General features: G+C 43.7%; 2 protein-coding genes across 19 annotated transcripts in view; both read left to right on the top strand.

Annotated features, from left to right (window-relative positions):
- Positions 1–3,548, top strand: part of ZC3H11A (zinc finger CCCH-type containing 11A) — a 43,923-nt gene extending 40,375 nt beyond the window's left edge. For all 7 annotated transcript variants that reach the window (XM_053209658.1, XM_053209657.1, XM_027074778.2 and 4 more), the window contains 3 exons: positions 518–684; positions 1,053–1,120; positions 1,561–3,548. In XM_053209658.1, coding sequence (XP_053065633.1) covers positions 518–684; positions 1,053–1,120; positions 1,561–1,819 — 494 coding nt within the window. In that variant the 3' untranslated portion in view covers positions 1,820–3,548. The remainder of the gene's footprint in view (positions 1–517; positions 685–1,052; positions 1,121–1,560) is intronic.
- Positions 3,549–10,099: 6,551 nt separating this feature from the next.
- Positions 10,100–15,654, top strand: part of SNRPE (small nuclear ribonucleoprotein polypeptide E) — a 141,851-nt gene continuing 136,296 nt past the window's right edge. For 2 of the 12 annotated variants that reach the window (XM_053209781.1, XM_027074779.2), the window contains exons 1-4: positions 10,100–10,642; positions 11,152–11,178; positions 12,617–12,679; positions 13,562–13,640. In XM_053209781.1, the coding sequence (XP_053065756.1) occupies positions 10,589–10,642; positions 11,152–11,178; positions 12,617–12,679; positions 13,562–13,640 (223 nt within the window). In that variant the 5' untranslated portion in view covers positions 10,100–10,588. The other 10 variants (XR_008293369.1, XM_053209785.1, XM_053209780.1 and 7 more) reach the window with 9 other exon arrangements.

The raw sequence follows: 15,654 nt of genomic DNA, 5'->3' as shown, positions 1-15,654 counted from the left end.
CTCTCTATTAAAAAATGAATAAACGTTAGAAAACAAAATTAAAAAAAAACAACAACCGTATTGTATATTTGAAAGTTGCTAGGAGAGTAGATCCTAAAAGTTCTCACACACAAAAAATTGTAACTGTGTATGTACTAAGTAGACTTACCGTGGCCGTCATCCGATCACAGTATATTGAATCATTATGTTGTATGACTTAAGCTAATATAATGTTAATACGTCAGTTACATCTCCCTGGGGGAAAAAGCTTTCTGTGGTGTATCTTTCCTCTGGTTTTGAAGAAGGAAAACACCAGGGAATGGAAGAACAGCAAATTCAAGAGCCACTGGAAGGGATTATTTGAGTATACCTCTACATTATGCCCACATGTATAGTGCAGATCGTTCATGGATTGTTTTCATTTTGGGGTGTGTGTGTTATTTCCAGTATTGTGAAGGAAGGTCGATATTCTAAATTATTCTCCATGTGAAAGAGGAATTATTCTAGCTCTTAATCAGATATTTTCTGTCCCTTGTAGCTAAACCCAAAGTCAACGTGAAGCCATCTGTCGTTAAAGTGGTCTCATCCCCCAAGTTGGCCCCCAAACGCAAGGCGGCGGAGGTGCACCCTGCTGTCATTGCAGCTGTGAAGCCACTCGGCTCCAGCAGCGTCCTACAGGAAAGCCCCACCAGGAAAGCAGCTGTGGTAAGCGTAGATCCAACTAGATGCTGCTGTGAGCGGTGTGGGAGGAAAGCCGGGAGAGGAGCTCTGCCAGCTCCCTGCCTCTGTGCCGCTTCTGCCGTTGCCTCCGCATCTTGGTGTAGTTTTAGGTTGTTACCGTAGTCTCCATCTACAAGCACACCTTTGTGGGGTGGCAGAATGGGATTTTTTTTTTAAAGCGAATTCTTGGGCAGCAAGATATTTTGCCTGTTTCGGCACTCAATCTTGGGACTGTTTATTCTTGGATTTCCAGAATAATAACCAAGATTCTGAGAAAGTGGCAAAAGAACATGAGTATGTTCAAATAAAAAAAGCCTGCCTCCCACTGAATCGCCTTACTTTTCCTTTTGTAGGCTGTCGTCCCACTCCTCTCTGAGGACAAGTCAGTCGCTCTGCCTGAGACAGAAAAACCCAGAGACAGGTAATACTTGCGATTCTTCCTAAGCAGACTTCAGGCCGCTCTTCTTATTTATGCTCTGGAGAATAACACTGCTTAATAAACATTTGAACATTGCCGATTTGGCCACGTCTAAGTAAATGTAAGCTTCCAGTTAATCGGAAGAAAACATGATACTCGGGGTTGCTGTTCTCCTTTGGTGCCATTGTTTATATATTGACTGTATTTTTTTTTTTTTTTGATGTTTTAAATATCTGTTTGAATTCCGCTTCTTTAAAGGATGCAAATGCTTTGTCCTAAATCAGTAAAACAGTTCTGTGTTACGTTTTTTATCAGAAACAGCTCTTTGCTAATTCTTTGTGTTCCTGAGACATTCAGTGGGTGGGACCATTGAATGGTGGGACCATTCAGCCAACCACTGACAAGGCAGTTTTCTAATAATCTTTTGGGTTTTTTTCTTACAGTCTTGCGCTGCCTCCGGTCCAGTCCTCTTCCGATCCGTCCCCACCGGAAGTATCTGGCCCTTCTTCATCCCAGGTGGCTACGAAAACTCGCCGACTCAGCTCTGCCTCAACAGGAAAGCCCCCGCTTTCAGTGGAGGATGATTTTGAGAAACTAATATGGGAGATTTCAGGAGGCAAATTAGAAGCTGAGATTGACTTGGATCCTGGGAAAGATGAAGATGACCTTCTGCTTGAGCTGTCAGAGATGATCGATAGCTGAAGGCGGTAGAACACTTAAAACAAAAAAAAACACAAAAAACAAAAAACTGGACTTAGTTTCATCTATTATAACATTTACCCAAGATGATCATTTCTTTAGTCTAGAATTTGCCCCGTATCAGAAGTATACCTCCGAATTACCTGTCCTGGATTCCTTGGGGTCAGATTTTTAAAGTCCCTTGATAACCATTGTCCATTCGATGCCATTGTCTAGCATCTATAAGAAAAATGTCTTGTCTTACACCTCTCCACAAAAAAACTGAGAGGGAGATCCAAGTCGAAGGGTGCGAGAGAACTTAGTGACTCCTTGAGGTGTTTGTCAGTTTGGGCTTTTTTCCCCTTTGCTGTATATTTCTTTTATGTCTTGTCTTAATGTACTTAATGTTACCTGAGTTTGAAAAGGATGAAGACAGCTGCTGCCATTAAGGACCAAATTTCACACTACCACTAAACAAAAAACCCACTCAGTCTGTGTTAAATTGTATGTCTTTTTTAAAGGTATTTGGAGATCCAACTAAGCTTTACAGAGGGCTGAGCAGCTCAGAAAGCTTGTAATCTGGACATAACTTTTTCAACCTGATTTTCATGCTTCTGCTGCTCTGTAAGCCTCTAAAGAGCAATAGCTAATTTATTATTACTGTAATTTTTTAAGGCTTTAAAGTGCCTCAGGGGTCCTCTGAAACTAATTTTCTATTTCTGGGATTCCCTGGATTCTTAACAAGAGATGGTGACAGAATGATTAGAGGAATTCTTTTTTTAGCATGAAAGTTGTCCCTTCTCTTCTTCAGTACTTGCCTCCTACTGGCATTGAATTATCACAGGGATAAAAATTGGTTAATTTTTTATTTCTAATTCTCCCAGCAAACTCGTCTCGCCCAGTATTTATTTGGTACTCGTTAACCGCCAGGGGGAAAAAAAATGGAACTCCTCCAAGCTGCCAATATTTATCTACGAACTGTAGCAGTATGCCGAACCGTACTGTAGCAGGGATTATTGAGATGCTCTGGGGGTGTATTGTATACCTTCCAGTTCTCTTCATTTCGGAATTGAATTTTCTTTTCTTGATGTCGGTCTCCTTCGTATCACCTCAAGGTTTAGACGTGTGAAGGAACAAGCGTGATGGGGAGAAGAGTCTTAAGAGGAGACATGTTGTACATAATCGGAAGGAAGAGGAAAGGAGGACTTGTCCATTTTGATACTTTGCTGTGGGTGGCCAGTTTGTTTCTCATAGGGAAATCTGACCCACCTGTCATGTTGGCTCCTAAGGAACTGCTGTTGTAAGCGGCTCATCGAGAGTTGAACTTCATGTAGCCTTGTTGGGAATATGGAAAAGGAAGAAAGCCACAGGACTGCCCATTCAGTCTTGGGAAGATCTGGATGATTCTGCACAAGCAAAAATGACTTGAAACTTATGTATAGACACCTCTCTACCAATCCTTCTTCAGCTGACTGAATGTTGTATAATAGCCCTTCTCCAAAGCAGGGGTGGAATGTTCTGGTTTCACCACAGATTTTCTACTCATTTCATTTTTGGAATCAGCTTAAAGATTCCAGGTCCCTTTTGTATATAACCTTTATTCTTTTGCTTTTTTAAAAATAATTTTGTTTCATATTTAAAGTCCTTGTATTAGTCAATGATTCATGTTCAGCATTATTTGAACCATTTGCCATTACAAGAAAGAGAAATACTTATTTGTGTTTTAAATAAAGCCGGTGTAGGAAAGTCTGGACCTTGTGAGTCAAGCGGTCATACGTCACTTCAGCCTAGGGTCTGTCTCGACAGGGTCCCCAGTCACAACGTCGTTGGCCTCTTGTTTAAATGCTCCAATTTCACAGATGACTGTGTTGCTTTAGAAAACTCTCACAAGGACGTATTGCCAAACTTCCCCACACGTATGCTCAGTTTTAGCTGCATAGGGTTTCCCAACATTAATTGAATTGAGTTCCATTATCATTGTAACTCAAATAATGCCGTTTGTTTTTTTTTAAAGAGAGGGTTTAGAAATGATCTTAAATGGGTTCCATTAAGAATTTTCGAGCATGAGAAAAAAATTTTTTTCAAGCATGAGGTCCTAAAAATTTCAGACAAGTTTCTTCATATAATATGCCAATTTTTTGGTCAAGGGAATACACAAGTTTGTTACCAGAGAACATAGATTTTTTCTAAAAGTAGTTCCAACAAGTCCAATCAACTTTTCACAAATAGCAAACAGATTGTGTGTTGAGGTTCGAGTGATGATGGTTTGCAGTTTTAACAGAAGAGGGCCCAAATGTTGCAGAGTTTGGCCACAGCCAGAAATTTCAAGATGGGCCCCACCCATCTGACTTCATTTAACCTTAATTACCCCGTTAAGGGCCTGTCTCCAACTACGGTCACATTCTGAGCTGCGGTTGGGGAGTGGGTAGAGCTTCAACATAGGAGTTTCAGGGGGCACGCTTCAGCCCATGACAAAAGGCATAAAATAAGTGGCCAGATGAATGAAAAAGCTCTTGAGCCGTATCAGGGGCTGGTGATCTTTGCTAGACTGCCCCTGGCTTTGCAACCCCACTCTTAGGAATGCTCACTCGTCCTAGTCATTCAGCAAGCTGTGAGGCTTCTGGTGGAGACGCAGGGAAGTTGAGCTGAGAGGAAGGATGCTGTTGACTATTGAGGCCTGGAGCTGACTCTTCACTCAGGGTGTGTTTCTCTGGACCAGTGTTTCTCAAGCCCACTTTGCAGACACTTGGGGAGCGTTGTGAAAATCTTAGCGTTTTCCAACATTACGATTAGCTGTAATTGAAAACATTAGTTGTAATTTAAAAAGGGAAACAGGTTTCATAGTAGTTTCCACTATTTAATGAATTGATGGAGTTGGTGATACAGTTGACCCTTGGACAACACTGGTTTGAACTGCACAGGCCCACTTATACGTGCATTTTTTTTTTTTTTTTTTTTTTGAGTTGACAGCGAAAGCTACGTGGCATTTATTTACAGATGCCCACCCCGGTCTTCAAGGGACCCATGAGAAGGCCACTGATGCAGAGATTGAACCTGCTGCCCTTCCTGGGGAGGGCTCTGGGGCCCTCCGTGGCCTCGGGGAGCCCCAGAACTGGGCAGGGTGGCTGGTCGCCCTGTGTCCCTACAAGGTAGTCAGGTTGAGCAGGGGGCCGCTAGCAGGCAGGAGGCTGGGCTGAGGCAGAGGCCCAAAGGGCAAGGATGTTACTGCATAGGAGCCCTGGCCACAGAGTCCTCTGTGCACTGGGCTCGGGGAGGCAGCTGCTGGTGGCCACGGGCCCGTGGTACACACCTCCAGGCGGTTGGGGCAGATGTATTGTGCACTCAGGCCCTTGTGGCCACCCACAGGCCCCCCACCCCACCCAACCACCACCGCCAGTGGCTACCCCTGTAAACCAAGGCCACCAGGCTGCAGAATATCACTATACCGAGGCCAGCCTGCCACCACCCTATCCCCTTCTAGCCTAGCCAGCCTATACTCTGGGTTTTTTCAGTGAATGTATGCACAGTACTGTAAGTGTATTTTCTCTTTCTGGCGACTTTCTTCTTTTTTTCTTTCTTACAACTTGCTTAACATCTCCTTTTCTCCAGCTTATTTTAAGAATTCAGTATATAATACATAAAACAGAGAAATATGTGTTAATAGACTGTTCACGTTATCAGCAAAGCTTCCCGTCGACAGCAGGCTACTAGTAGTTAAGCTTCAGGGGAGTAAAAAGTTATACACAGAGTTTTCACTGCACAGTGGGGCTGAGGTGTTGGCACCTCTAACTCTGACATTGTTCAACTGTATATCCATTTACAATTACCAAAATTGAAAACGTATTAAGGGTATACAATAAAAAATTCTCCTTCCTACTCCTGCCCCAGCTACCCAGTTCTCCTCCAAAACCAACGTTATCATTTGGTATTCTTCCAGAGAGATCTTAGGTGTGTATATATATATATATATATATATATATATATATGCAAATATATATATGCAAATACATTTACATACAGTATCACAGTATCGTTTAAATCCATGATCTGCACCTTGCTTATTATATTTTTTCCTATGAAGTTTTAAATTATGAATTACAAATTCGTGACAAATCCTGTTTCGTCTACGCCCATACCCACTATCCACCCCTTATTCTGGGCCCCAGGGCTGAGACTAAGATGAGGCAGGTAAGGTGCCTGGGCGCAATTTAAGGAGGTGCTCGCTCCCAGGGTTATATTTGCATGTGTGAGTGTGAATCCTTAAATGTTTCTCCTTAGGGGCACCTGGCTCCCTCGGTTGGTAGAGCATGTGACTCTTGATCTTGGGGTTGTTTGAGCCCCACATTGAGGGCAGTGTTTACAAAATAATAATAATAATAATTGATTACTTTTGCTCCTTAGGCTTACCCCATCTGAGATTCAGCTCTGCTCACTCCATGGGATTATCATTTTTCTTTAATGTTTATTTTTGAGAGGAAGTGAGAGAGCGAGTGTAGAAGGGGCAGAGAGAGAGGGAGCGAGAGAATCCCAAGCAGGCTCTGTCCTGTCAACCCAGAGCCGGACGCAGGGCTCAAACCCACAAACCGCAAGATCATGAACTGAGCCGAAACCAAAGAGTCAGACGCCGAACCAACTGAGCCACCCAGGAGCCCCCATGGAATTATTTTGAAATAAATCTCAGATATACCATAGCCTGATTTTTCTCTTTACTGTATATGGGGTACCATTTCATATCAGGACACAAGGAGCTTCTTTGATCTTAATTACAGTTGCATAGTATCATACTATATGAATATGCAGTGATTGAGATACTCCCTGTTGATAGACATGATGCTGCTGTGGTTACATTATATCACACATGTAAGTTTATCTATAGGATTAAATACCTAATAGTGCAGCTTAATGATTGCCATTACCACCACTCTTTGATCTTTGTCTATGCTTCTCAGGGGAAATTAGTGTGCATATCTCATAATGAGTGAAGTTGGGCATCTTTTCATATGTGGGAAGATCATCTGTATTTCCTTTACTATAAACTAATTGTTCACTTCTGCCAATTTGTATTTTGGATCTTTGGGTCAGATTGGGGCTGCAAATTCTTTAGCCTTTAACAGAAGTGGGTTCTATTTTTCCAGCCCTTGAACCTGACTGGGGGTGTGGACCATAAACTCGTTCTGGGTCTGGCCTTTAAAAGATACTGTTGGCTTCAGCCTTGGTTTTTTTAGAGGCCTGAATCCTCATGTGAGAAAGCATCCTACTCTGCTAGGGGTGCCTGGGTGGCTTAGTTGGTTAGGCATCTGACTTGATTTTGGCTTAGTTTGTGATCTCACAGTTTTTGAGACTGTGAGCCCTTGTCGGGCTCTGCACTGAGCATGAAGCCTGCTTGGGGTTCTCTCTCTCTCCCTCTGTCCCTCCCCCACTCATGCTTTCTCTTTCTCCCTCTCTCAAAATCAGTAAATAAACTTTATTTAAATTTTTTTTAATGTTTATTTATTTTTGAGACCGGGAGAGACAGAGCATGAGCAGGGAAGGGGCAGAGAGAGAGGGAGACACAGAATCCGAAGCAGGCTCCAGGCTCTGAACTGTCAGCACAGAGCCCGACATGGGGCTCGAGCTCACAGACTGTGAGATCATGACCTGAGCCAAAGTCAGACGCTTAACTGACTGAGCCACCCAGGCGCCCCAAATAAACTTTATTTAAAAAAAGAAAAGGAAAGAAAAGAAAAGCAAAGAAAGCATCTAGTCTGCTAGAGAGACCATGTATGAGGCCCCGAGGCTACACAGACATAGAAGGGGACCCAAGTGAGGCCAGCTTTCCAAATACACACGCCAAGCCCTTGAATATGTCTGTCTTCTGAAGCAAAAAAGTTGCCCAGCTGAGCAATGCCCAAATTCTTAACTCACAAAATCATGAAATGTAACAATACTTGTTGTTTTAAGGTACTATTTGAAATCTTTCACAGCAATAGAGAACCAGAAGAGCATTTTTAAAAAGTTCTTTATATCCTAATAAAACTAGCCATTAGTTTGATGTGGTGCAAACATACTTTTCCCAGATCTTTTGACTTTGCTTATTATGGTGGCTTTTTAGTCACCCAAAACTTCATGTAATTTTCATGTAATTGAATCTATCACTTTTTCTTCTAAAACCCTGCTAGAGCATACAAGCAAGGAAAAGGCAATTGTTAAGTACAAGAAAGAGGAAATATCTATGATTACACCAGATAAGCTAGCAAGAAGGAACTAAAAAGTTTACTGGAAAATTCTCAAAAACTCAAAAGGAAAATTTAAACGAATAGCCATCAGGTACTTAGTTTTAAAAAACTGATTCTATGTTGTTCTCAAGTTTATTGTAAAAGGATTCTTTTAATCAGATAAGCTAATTCTAAAGTTTATAAGAAACAAACAAGAATAGCTAACAAAGTTCTACTGACTTTTAGTCCTAGCAAATAAACATCATACAATACTTGCAACAGTGACACTGGCCCATAAATAGACACAAAGATCAATTGAGCAAAATATAAACTACACACACACACACACACACACACACACACACACACACTTGGTATATTATAAACGTGGCATTTTATTTCTTTCTTTTTAATTTTTTTTTAACGTTTATTTTTGAGACAGAGAGAGACAGAGCATGAACGGGGGAGGGGCAGAGAGAGAGGGATACACAGAATCTGAAGCAGGCTCCAGGCTCTGAGCCATCAGCCCAGAGCCCGACTCGAACTCACAGACGCGAGATCGTGACCTGAGCTGAAGTCGGACGCTCAACCGACTGAGCCACCCAGGCGCCCCTTATTTCTAATGTTTATTTATTTATTTTGAGAGGTATACAGAGTGCAAGTGGGGGAGAGGGGCAGAGGGTGAAAAAGAATCCCAAGTGCAGAGCCTGACTTGGGCTTTGATCACAGGCCCCTGGTGGGATCATGACCTGAGCAGAAATCAAGAGTCCGACGCTCAACCAACTGAGCCACTGAGGTGCCCCTAAATGTGGCATTTTAAATTAAATGGGGAACAATGGGTTATTTTTTGTAATAGTAATGGAAAACTGGGTAGCCATCTAGATATTACAAAGTTGTATCAGTTCCAGGATATACTGGGATACATTCTAGATGGTTCAAAAATTTAAATGTAAAAAAGCAAAATCATTTTTACTTTTTTTTTAATGTTTATTTTTGTGAGAGAGAGAGCGAGAGAGACAGTGAGGAAGCGCGAGCAGGGGAGGGGCAGAGGCTCCAAAGCTGGCTCCCCACTGACAGCAGTGACCCTGATGTGACCTGAGCTGAAGTGGGACTCTCAACAAACTGAGCCACCAGGCGCCCAAGCAAACTTTTTTTTTTTTTTAAATCGCTTCTCACGAACTATGTGATCAGATAATAGGTTATAGGGATCGATCTCCAAAAGCCTAGGCATCATGACGTCAGAGCCGGAAAGTTGCAAAAGTAGTTAAACATCTTTGTTTTCTGAGATGAGACAGGTATGATAGTCTATTCCACCCATGCTATCTTTGAATTCAACAAATCTCCTGTTTACTCTGTGGACGATCTAACCCTCTACTGGGATTGGGTGGGACACCTTTTTTTTTAAGCAAATAATTATCTTGTGCGTTTTCCAGCTCTTTATAGTGTAAAGCTCATTTTCACATCCTTTAATCACAACATTTTATAAGGACAAGCATCGATATTGTACTCAGCAGAAGATCTCAGGCAAGTTATGATTCTGCCACTTGCCTAAGGGGTGTCCCCTTAGAGGAGTCCCCGCAACTCTGAGCTTCAGTTTCTTCATCTGTGAAATGGGTATCCCGATCAAATAACATTTATGCCAGGCCACAAGCCCCTGACAAAACCTTACAAACTCCAGCTCCTCTCCTTCCAGCTCTGTCCCCCGGGCGACAGTGTGTTTCAACACGGAGGCCTTGCTGAGTACACACACAAGGTACCGCTTCACTGCATCTTCAACCCGGCGAGGAATGACATTTTCATCTCCATCCTGGTGACGCCACCGCCGAGACAGGGCAAGGCTGAGGAACTTACCCTTATTTGGGCCTAGTCCTCAGGTTTCAGGGCTTCCCCGCCAGCCGGGCCCTGCGGCCACCTTGCAGTAACCCCTTACTTACAGTGTTCAGAAAACAAAGGGGACGAGAGTGGGATCAGAGCGAACCACAGGGCCTGATTTTTGCATTCAGATCATCTGTGGCTGCTAGTGGCAGGTGTGTGTGGGGGGGGGGGGTGGGTGGAGGGGGGTCTCCGGGTTTCAGATCATCTGTGGCTGCTAGTGGCAGGCGGGGCGGGGCCTGGCTAGTGTCAGGGGGGCGGTCCTCCGAGTTGGGCTTCTTGCCGCCCTACCCTCTCCATCACGATGCGGCCCCTCGTGCCTAAATTTCAAGGAAATAGGCCTCAGAAAAAGCCCTAGACCCTAGAGGTACGCAGGGTAACCACTCGGCTCCTAAAGCCCACATAGAAAATGGAGCCGCTCCAGCGCCAGGCGCCAGCGTCTGCACCGCTTTCCGCCGCGGCCGCCGTACAGGCGAGGCCGCTCGGCGCCTCCTCCCGGCTCCCTCCAGGAGGCGCTGTAGGACCGACTCACGGTCCAAGGTGCGGCCGCCTCCGGAGGGCCTCCCCGCAGGGGCTATGGAGCACCGAGAAAAGCAACCTCCACGGCTAGAGAGGCATTTCCCAGGAGCCGCCCCGGTCGCCTCGCGCGCGCCACACACTTCCGCTTCCGCCTCTTTTGCCGGAAGTTGCTCTCAGAGCTAGCGTGCGGTCTTTGTCAGCTTCCACCATGGCGTACCGCGGCCAGGGCCAGAAAGTGCAGAAGGTGATGGTGCAGCCCATCGTATCCTACGTAGGATGTCAGGACTGGGAGGTTCGGGCCAGAAAACGGGGGGGCGAAAGAGCAGACTGAGAGCAGGCCTGAGGGAGCGGAGTGCGGACTCACATCCCATGAGCACCCGGGGCGACCGAGGCCGGGAGAAAGCGCGGGGTAGTTGAAGACCCGGTGAGAGGTGGGCTTGGGCAGCCCCCTGCAGTGGGCAGTGCAGAAGTGGCGCGGATGAGCGAAGGAAGACGGCTTTAGTTAGGTACTGAGTGGAGGTGGGAGTCCTCAGGCTCAGGGAGGAGGAAGGTGTCGGCGCCAAGAAGCCCCTGGAGAGCAAAGGAGTGGGAGGGATTCCTTCGGAACGTTCGGGAGCCCCTAAAGAGTGCCTGGCTGGGCTCCGGCCGTTGCCTGGACACCAGACCTCGTGTTCAGAAAACAAAGGCGAGATGGGGGTGGGATTGGCCCGTTTCGGGGAGCACGGTCTATCCTCTGCCTGTATTTTTTTTTTTCCTTAACCCCTGGTGCAGAACCTCATCTTCAGATACTTGCAAAATGTACGTAAGTTGTTTGTGCTTTGTTGTTCTGTCCTTTTTTTTTTTTAAAGTAAAAGGTGAATTTATTTGGCTTGTTTGCATCATCCTGCCTAATCAACGTGTTCTAGAGTTAAAAATAGATGAAACGGGCGCCTGGCTGGCTCGGTCGGTCGAATGTGCGACTCTTGATTTTGGAGTGGAGTGTTCCAGCCCCACCGTGGGGCTGGAGTTTCCTTAAGGAAAAAAAAAAAGGAGGTGAAACCGGAGATTGGAGGAGTATTTGCGGGGAAGGGGCTCCGGGATGTAATGAAATGCCCACTCCAAGCAGTGAAAGAATAGGGTCATTACTTTTGCAAGACCAAAAGTACTTCAAAAAGCAGTTCTTGGCAGGCATGACTGGTATTTGGGTGCTTTTTGTTGGTACTCATTATTGGAACGTTTCCCCTTTCCTTTCCTCTGGGGTGAAACATTGAAGGAAAGAAATCCTGTCGACTTTAAGCCACATAATAAGGTGGTGTGTTTAGCACTTGGGAGAAAACTGAGATATAAAAAAGATGCCCGAAAAGGAAGAGAGGAGGGATACCTTCAGAGGATACTTGAAGGCAGGCAGCTTTCCTTTAGGGGAATTTTTAGCAATTCACATTGTGAGGTAGTAGGGTCGAGTATTTAAGTTATTTTGGAAAGAAAATGCATTTTCTGTTGCTCTGACCGTTGTAGTATGTGTAACACAGTTGCAGACAGACTAATTTCAAGCCATGATAATTTTTTTTTGAGTAATCTCCACCCAACGTGGGGCTCAAACCCATGACCCCACGATCAAGAGTCACATGCTTCACCCAACTGAGCCAGCCAGGCACCCCAAGCCATTGTAACTTTTTTTTTTCTAAGCAGGCTTCATGCCCAGCGCAGAGCCCAAAGTGGGGCTTAAACTCCTGACCCTGAGATCAAGACCTGAGCTGAGGTCAAAAGCGGGGGTGCTTAACCCAGTAAGCCACCCAGGTGCCCCCAAGCTATTGTAATTTTTAATCACCAGGCTTGAGGGTCCTTCCCCTGGTTGTTAAATGTGAGATGTGGAAACCTGGGAACCTAGAGAAAGCTGTTTTGAAGCTGGATTTTGCTATTGCACATAAGAAAGAAGCCCTGATGATTTGGGAATTGCTGCTTTATGCTATACTGTCAATTAGCACTCAATATGTATCGAGACGAGAAGCTGTAAGAAATACAATTGAGTCCTAGCATCACAGGAAAATTATTAATTTGGTCCCAATATAGCATTTATTGAGACTGTTGCTTGGCAAGTAACTAATCTTGGTTACTAATTCTTACATATGATTTGAGTAGTTAAATTCTTGGCTTTTATTTTTGAAGGTTTTCTTTAGGAGCCAGATTTCTGTATTGTTTGACCAGAGTGCTTGTTTTGCTTGTTTTTTTAACATACCTATTTTTACGATTATTTCAGAGATCTCGGATTCAGGTGTGGCTTTATGAGCAAGTGAACATGCGGATAGAGGGCTGTATCATTGTGAGTAACCAGGATGTTTTCTCTCAGTCGGTGTTCATAGAAAACGATTTTGCAAAAATGCCCAGCCAGGACAGTGTACAAAGACAGTGACCCAACCCAAGGAAGGTTCTTCAGGGCCACTGTCCTTGTCTCACTGTTGTACTTAATAGGGCTTGGGTCATTCATAAGAGAGGGACAATTAATCTTTAAAAATTATTTGAACAACAGTGTTAGTATTTGAAGGACGGGACGAAAGAAATGAAATTACAATGGGGTGAAAATCAGTGGTGCATTAGTTCTGTCTTAGGTGATAACCTGAATATACCTGGGTGGGGTTAGTTCAATAGGACTTTCAGGATGGCAGAGTACGCTAAATAATGTTTTAAAGAAAGACAAAACAGTGCTTGCTTCAGCACATATGCTAAAATCGTAAAGAAAGATAAAACATGGCTGAAAAGTAGTATGTTAGGACACTTTGGTATTCCCTTTAGACATTGTAGATTCCGGAAGTAATCTCCCCTTCTGTGATTACTAGTAGAAAAACAAACGTTCTGGGTAATGGTGATAGTGTTTTGTGAGGAACACGGGAGGAGTGGTGCCAGTGCAAGTTCACACACAATTCTGTATGGGACTGGTTGTAAAAGACAGGGACAGTGGCTCTTAGGCGCAGCTAATCAGATCTTAAGTCCAAAAGGCTCTAAAGGTAATTTGGAGTACGGTCTGCCTTTCTTTTGTTATTTAAAAAAAGGCTTAGGAGGGAGATGGTGTTTCAGGTGAAAGATCAGTAGAAAGGTGAATTTCTGAAGTTAGTTGGCATTTCTATATTGAGGTTGGTGTAGTCATCTGAAATGGCGTGCGTGTGATTTTACTTGAAGATGACATTCGGTTGGCTTATCTTTCTAGGGTTTTGATGAGTACATGAACCTCGTATTAGATGATGCAGAAGAGATTCATTCTAAAACAAAGTCAAGAAAACAACTGGGTAAGAATAGCTGGCCTTTTGGACTTAGAGAAATATTTATTCGCTTGCAGAATTGAACGAGTTGTAACTCTATTCATGTTTAAATTTAGTGTGCAGTTGAGAATTCACTGTGTGGAGGAGTATATGCTTTTGAAATCCTCCTCAGCCACTTGCTGCTTACCCCACTCCATTTCTGCTTTTGTTTCTCCACTCAGACCCCTCTCATGAAGGTCACCAAAGACTAACGGTGTCAAATCGAGTCGTCAATACTAGTTCTCATTTTATAGAACTCTGAACAGCGTTTGGCGCCGTGGGCCACTCCCACCTTAAAACGCTTTGTTCCTTTGGCTCCGTGATACTGTCCTCGGTTTTATTTTTCATTTCTAGTTACTCCTTTTCAGACTTTTGTATATTCATCCTTTCAGACCCCGCCATTAAATGTTTTGAGTTGCTCAAGGCTGGGTTCTAGGCCCTCCTGTCATTTGGTGTTATTTACCCAGGCCCTCTAGACTATGCCTTCAGTTGCCATCTCTATATTGACCTCAGATTCACCTCTGTAGCGGTAGGCCTCTCTGAGCCTATTCACCATGTCTACCTGGATGTCTCAAAGGCTCTTCAAAGTGAGCATGTCAGAAATCAAACTCGCTTCCCACTCCCTGTACACTCTTTTAGACCTATTTTAGTGTTCCTGCCTTACTGAATGGCACCAACCCCCATTCAGTTTACTGGTTGATTTCTTTGCAACTGCCTCAGCCCCCTCCACTTTGCTCTGCAGGCTGCAGTTATCTTTGAAAAGCACCAATTTGACCTTGTCATCCCTCTGCGTGAAACCTTCCGTGACTTCCTGTTGCTAGTGGGATAAGAAAATCTTTAATGTATTCTGCAAAGTTCTTCATGATCTTTTCTCTCTCTGCTCGTTTTGTATCACTGCTTCATTTTCTGAGCTTCATCCACACGTGTGCTCTCTCAGCTGTTTGAACCTGCATACTTGTTCCACCATAAATCTTTGTATATGTGGTTTCCTATGTGTTTAGGACTCCAATCAAATGTCAGATATCAGGTTTTCTTTTTGTCTTACTGGGGAGAGGGTGGGGGCGGGGGGAGACAGGCTGTGCTGAGTTTATAGTAAAACACTCATTAGTGGGATTGTTCGATTAATGTCTCTCTCACTGGGCCGCGTGCTCCATAAGTCCTCTCTTTTTTGCTCCCTAATAGGCCTAGTGCCTAATTCAGTGCCTGTCATACAATAGAAACAAAAAAATATTTGAATAATGAATGCAGGTCCTGAACCCAGTTAATGAAGGGTCTTTAGGAATCATGACTTCAAGACAAGCAGTCATTTCTTTCAAAATCCTGTTCATTTGAAGTTATTTAGGTACTTTGTTTTTAATTGTTTAATGCCTAGTTCACAGCTCACTAGTACCTTAATCAGTGGTGGCCTTCAGGTGTCTCTTTTTTCTGGACCCTGAGGATTCTCTTGAGCCTGTAGGACATATGTGGAAGGTAGAATCTGAGAAGTGGTATGGTGTTTTGCTATGCTTCTTTCTGTTTAGGCTATTTTTGTGAAAGTCTGGATTTTTGAATTTAAACATGTCTTGCCAGGAAGGGTAAGCTAGCTTTATTGACATCAGTATATATAAATTATTTGGAGGGTGTTGAATTCCTGTAATAGTATTTATCCTATAGAATAGATTAATATTGCCTGTTGTAGAAGTCTGAGAAACTTAAAAATCAATCACAATTGGGGTTGATTAGTATTTCTCAAAATGATTTTACTCAACACTGAAGATATTTATAGCTATTTCTCAGGAAAAAAGTATTCCCTGCTCAAATAAGTTTAGGAAATGGTGGATAAATTTGAAGAATTTTATTTATTGTAGTATAGACTCTTTAATTTATTGAAAACAAGAATGGTATCGGATGCTGTCAAATGTTTTAAACTTGGAACACCCTTCGTTCTTCAACTTCTACAAACTCAGAGCAGTGGGATATGTTGGGGTAGACCTAGTCAGTTGACTTAGTCTGTAGAAATCGG

This window comes from Acinonyx jubatus, chromosome E4, assembly GCF_027475565.1.
Source record: "Acinonyx jubatus isolate Ajub_Pintada_27869175 chromosome E4, VMU_Ajub_asm_v1.0, whole genome shotgun sequence".
NCBI lineage: Eukaryota > Metazoa > Chordata > Mammalia > Carnivora > Felidae > Acinonyx > Acinonyx jubatus.
The sequence above is the reverse complement of the archived record's forward strand: the minus strand, read 5'-3'. Positions and strand labels throughout refer to the sequence as shown.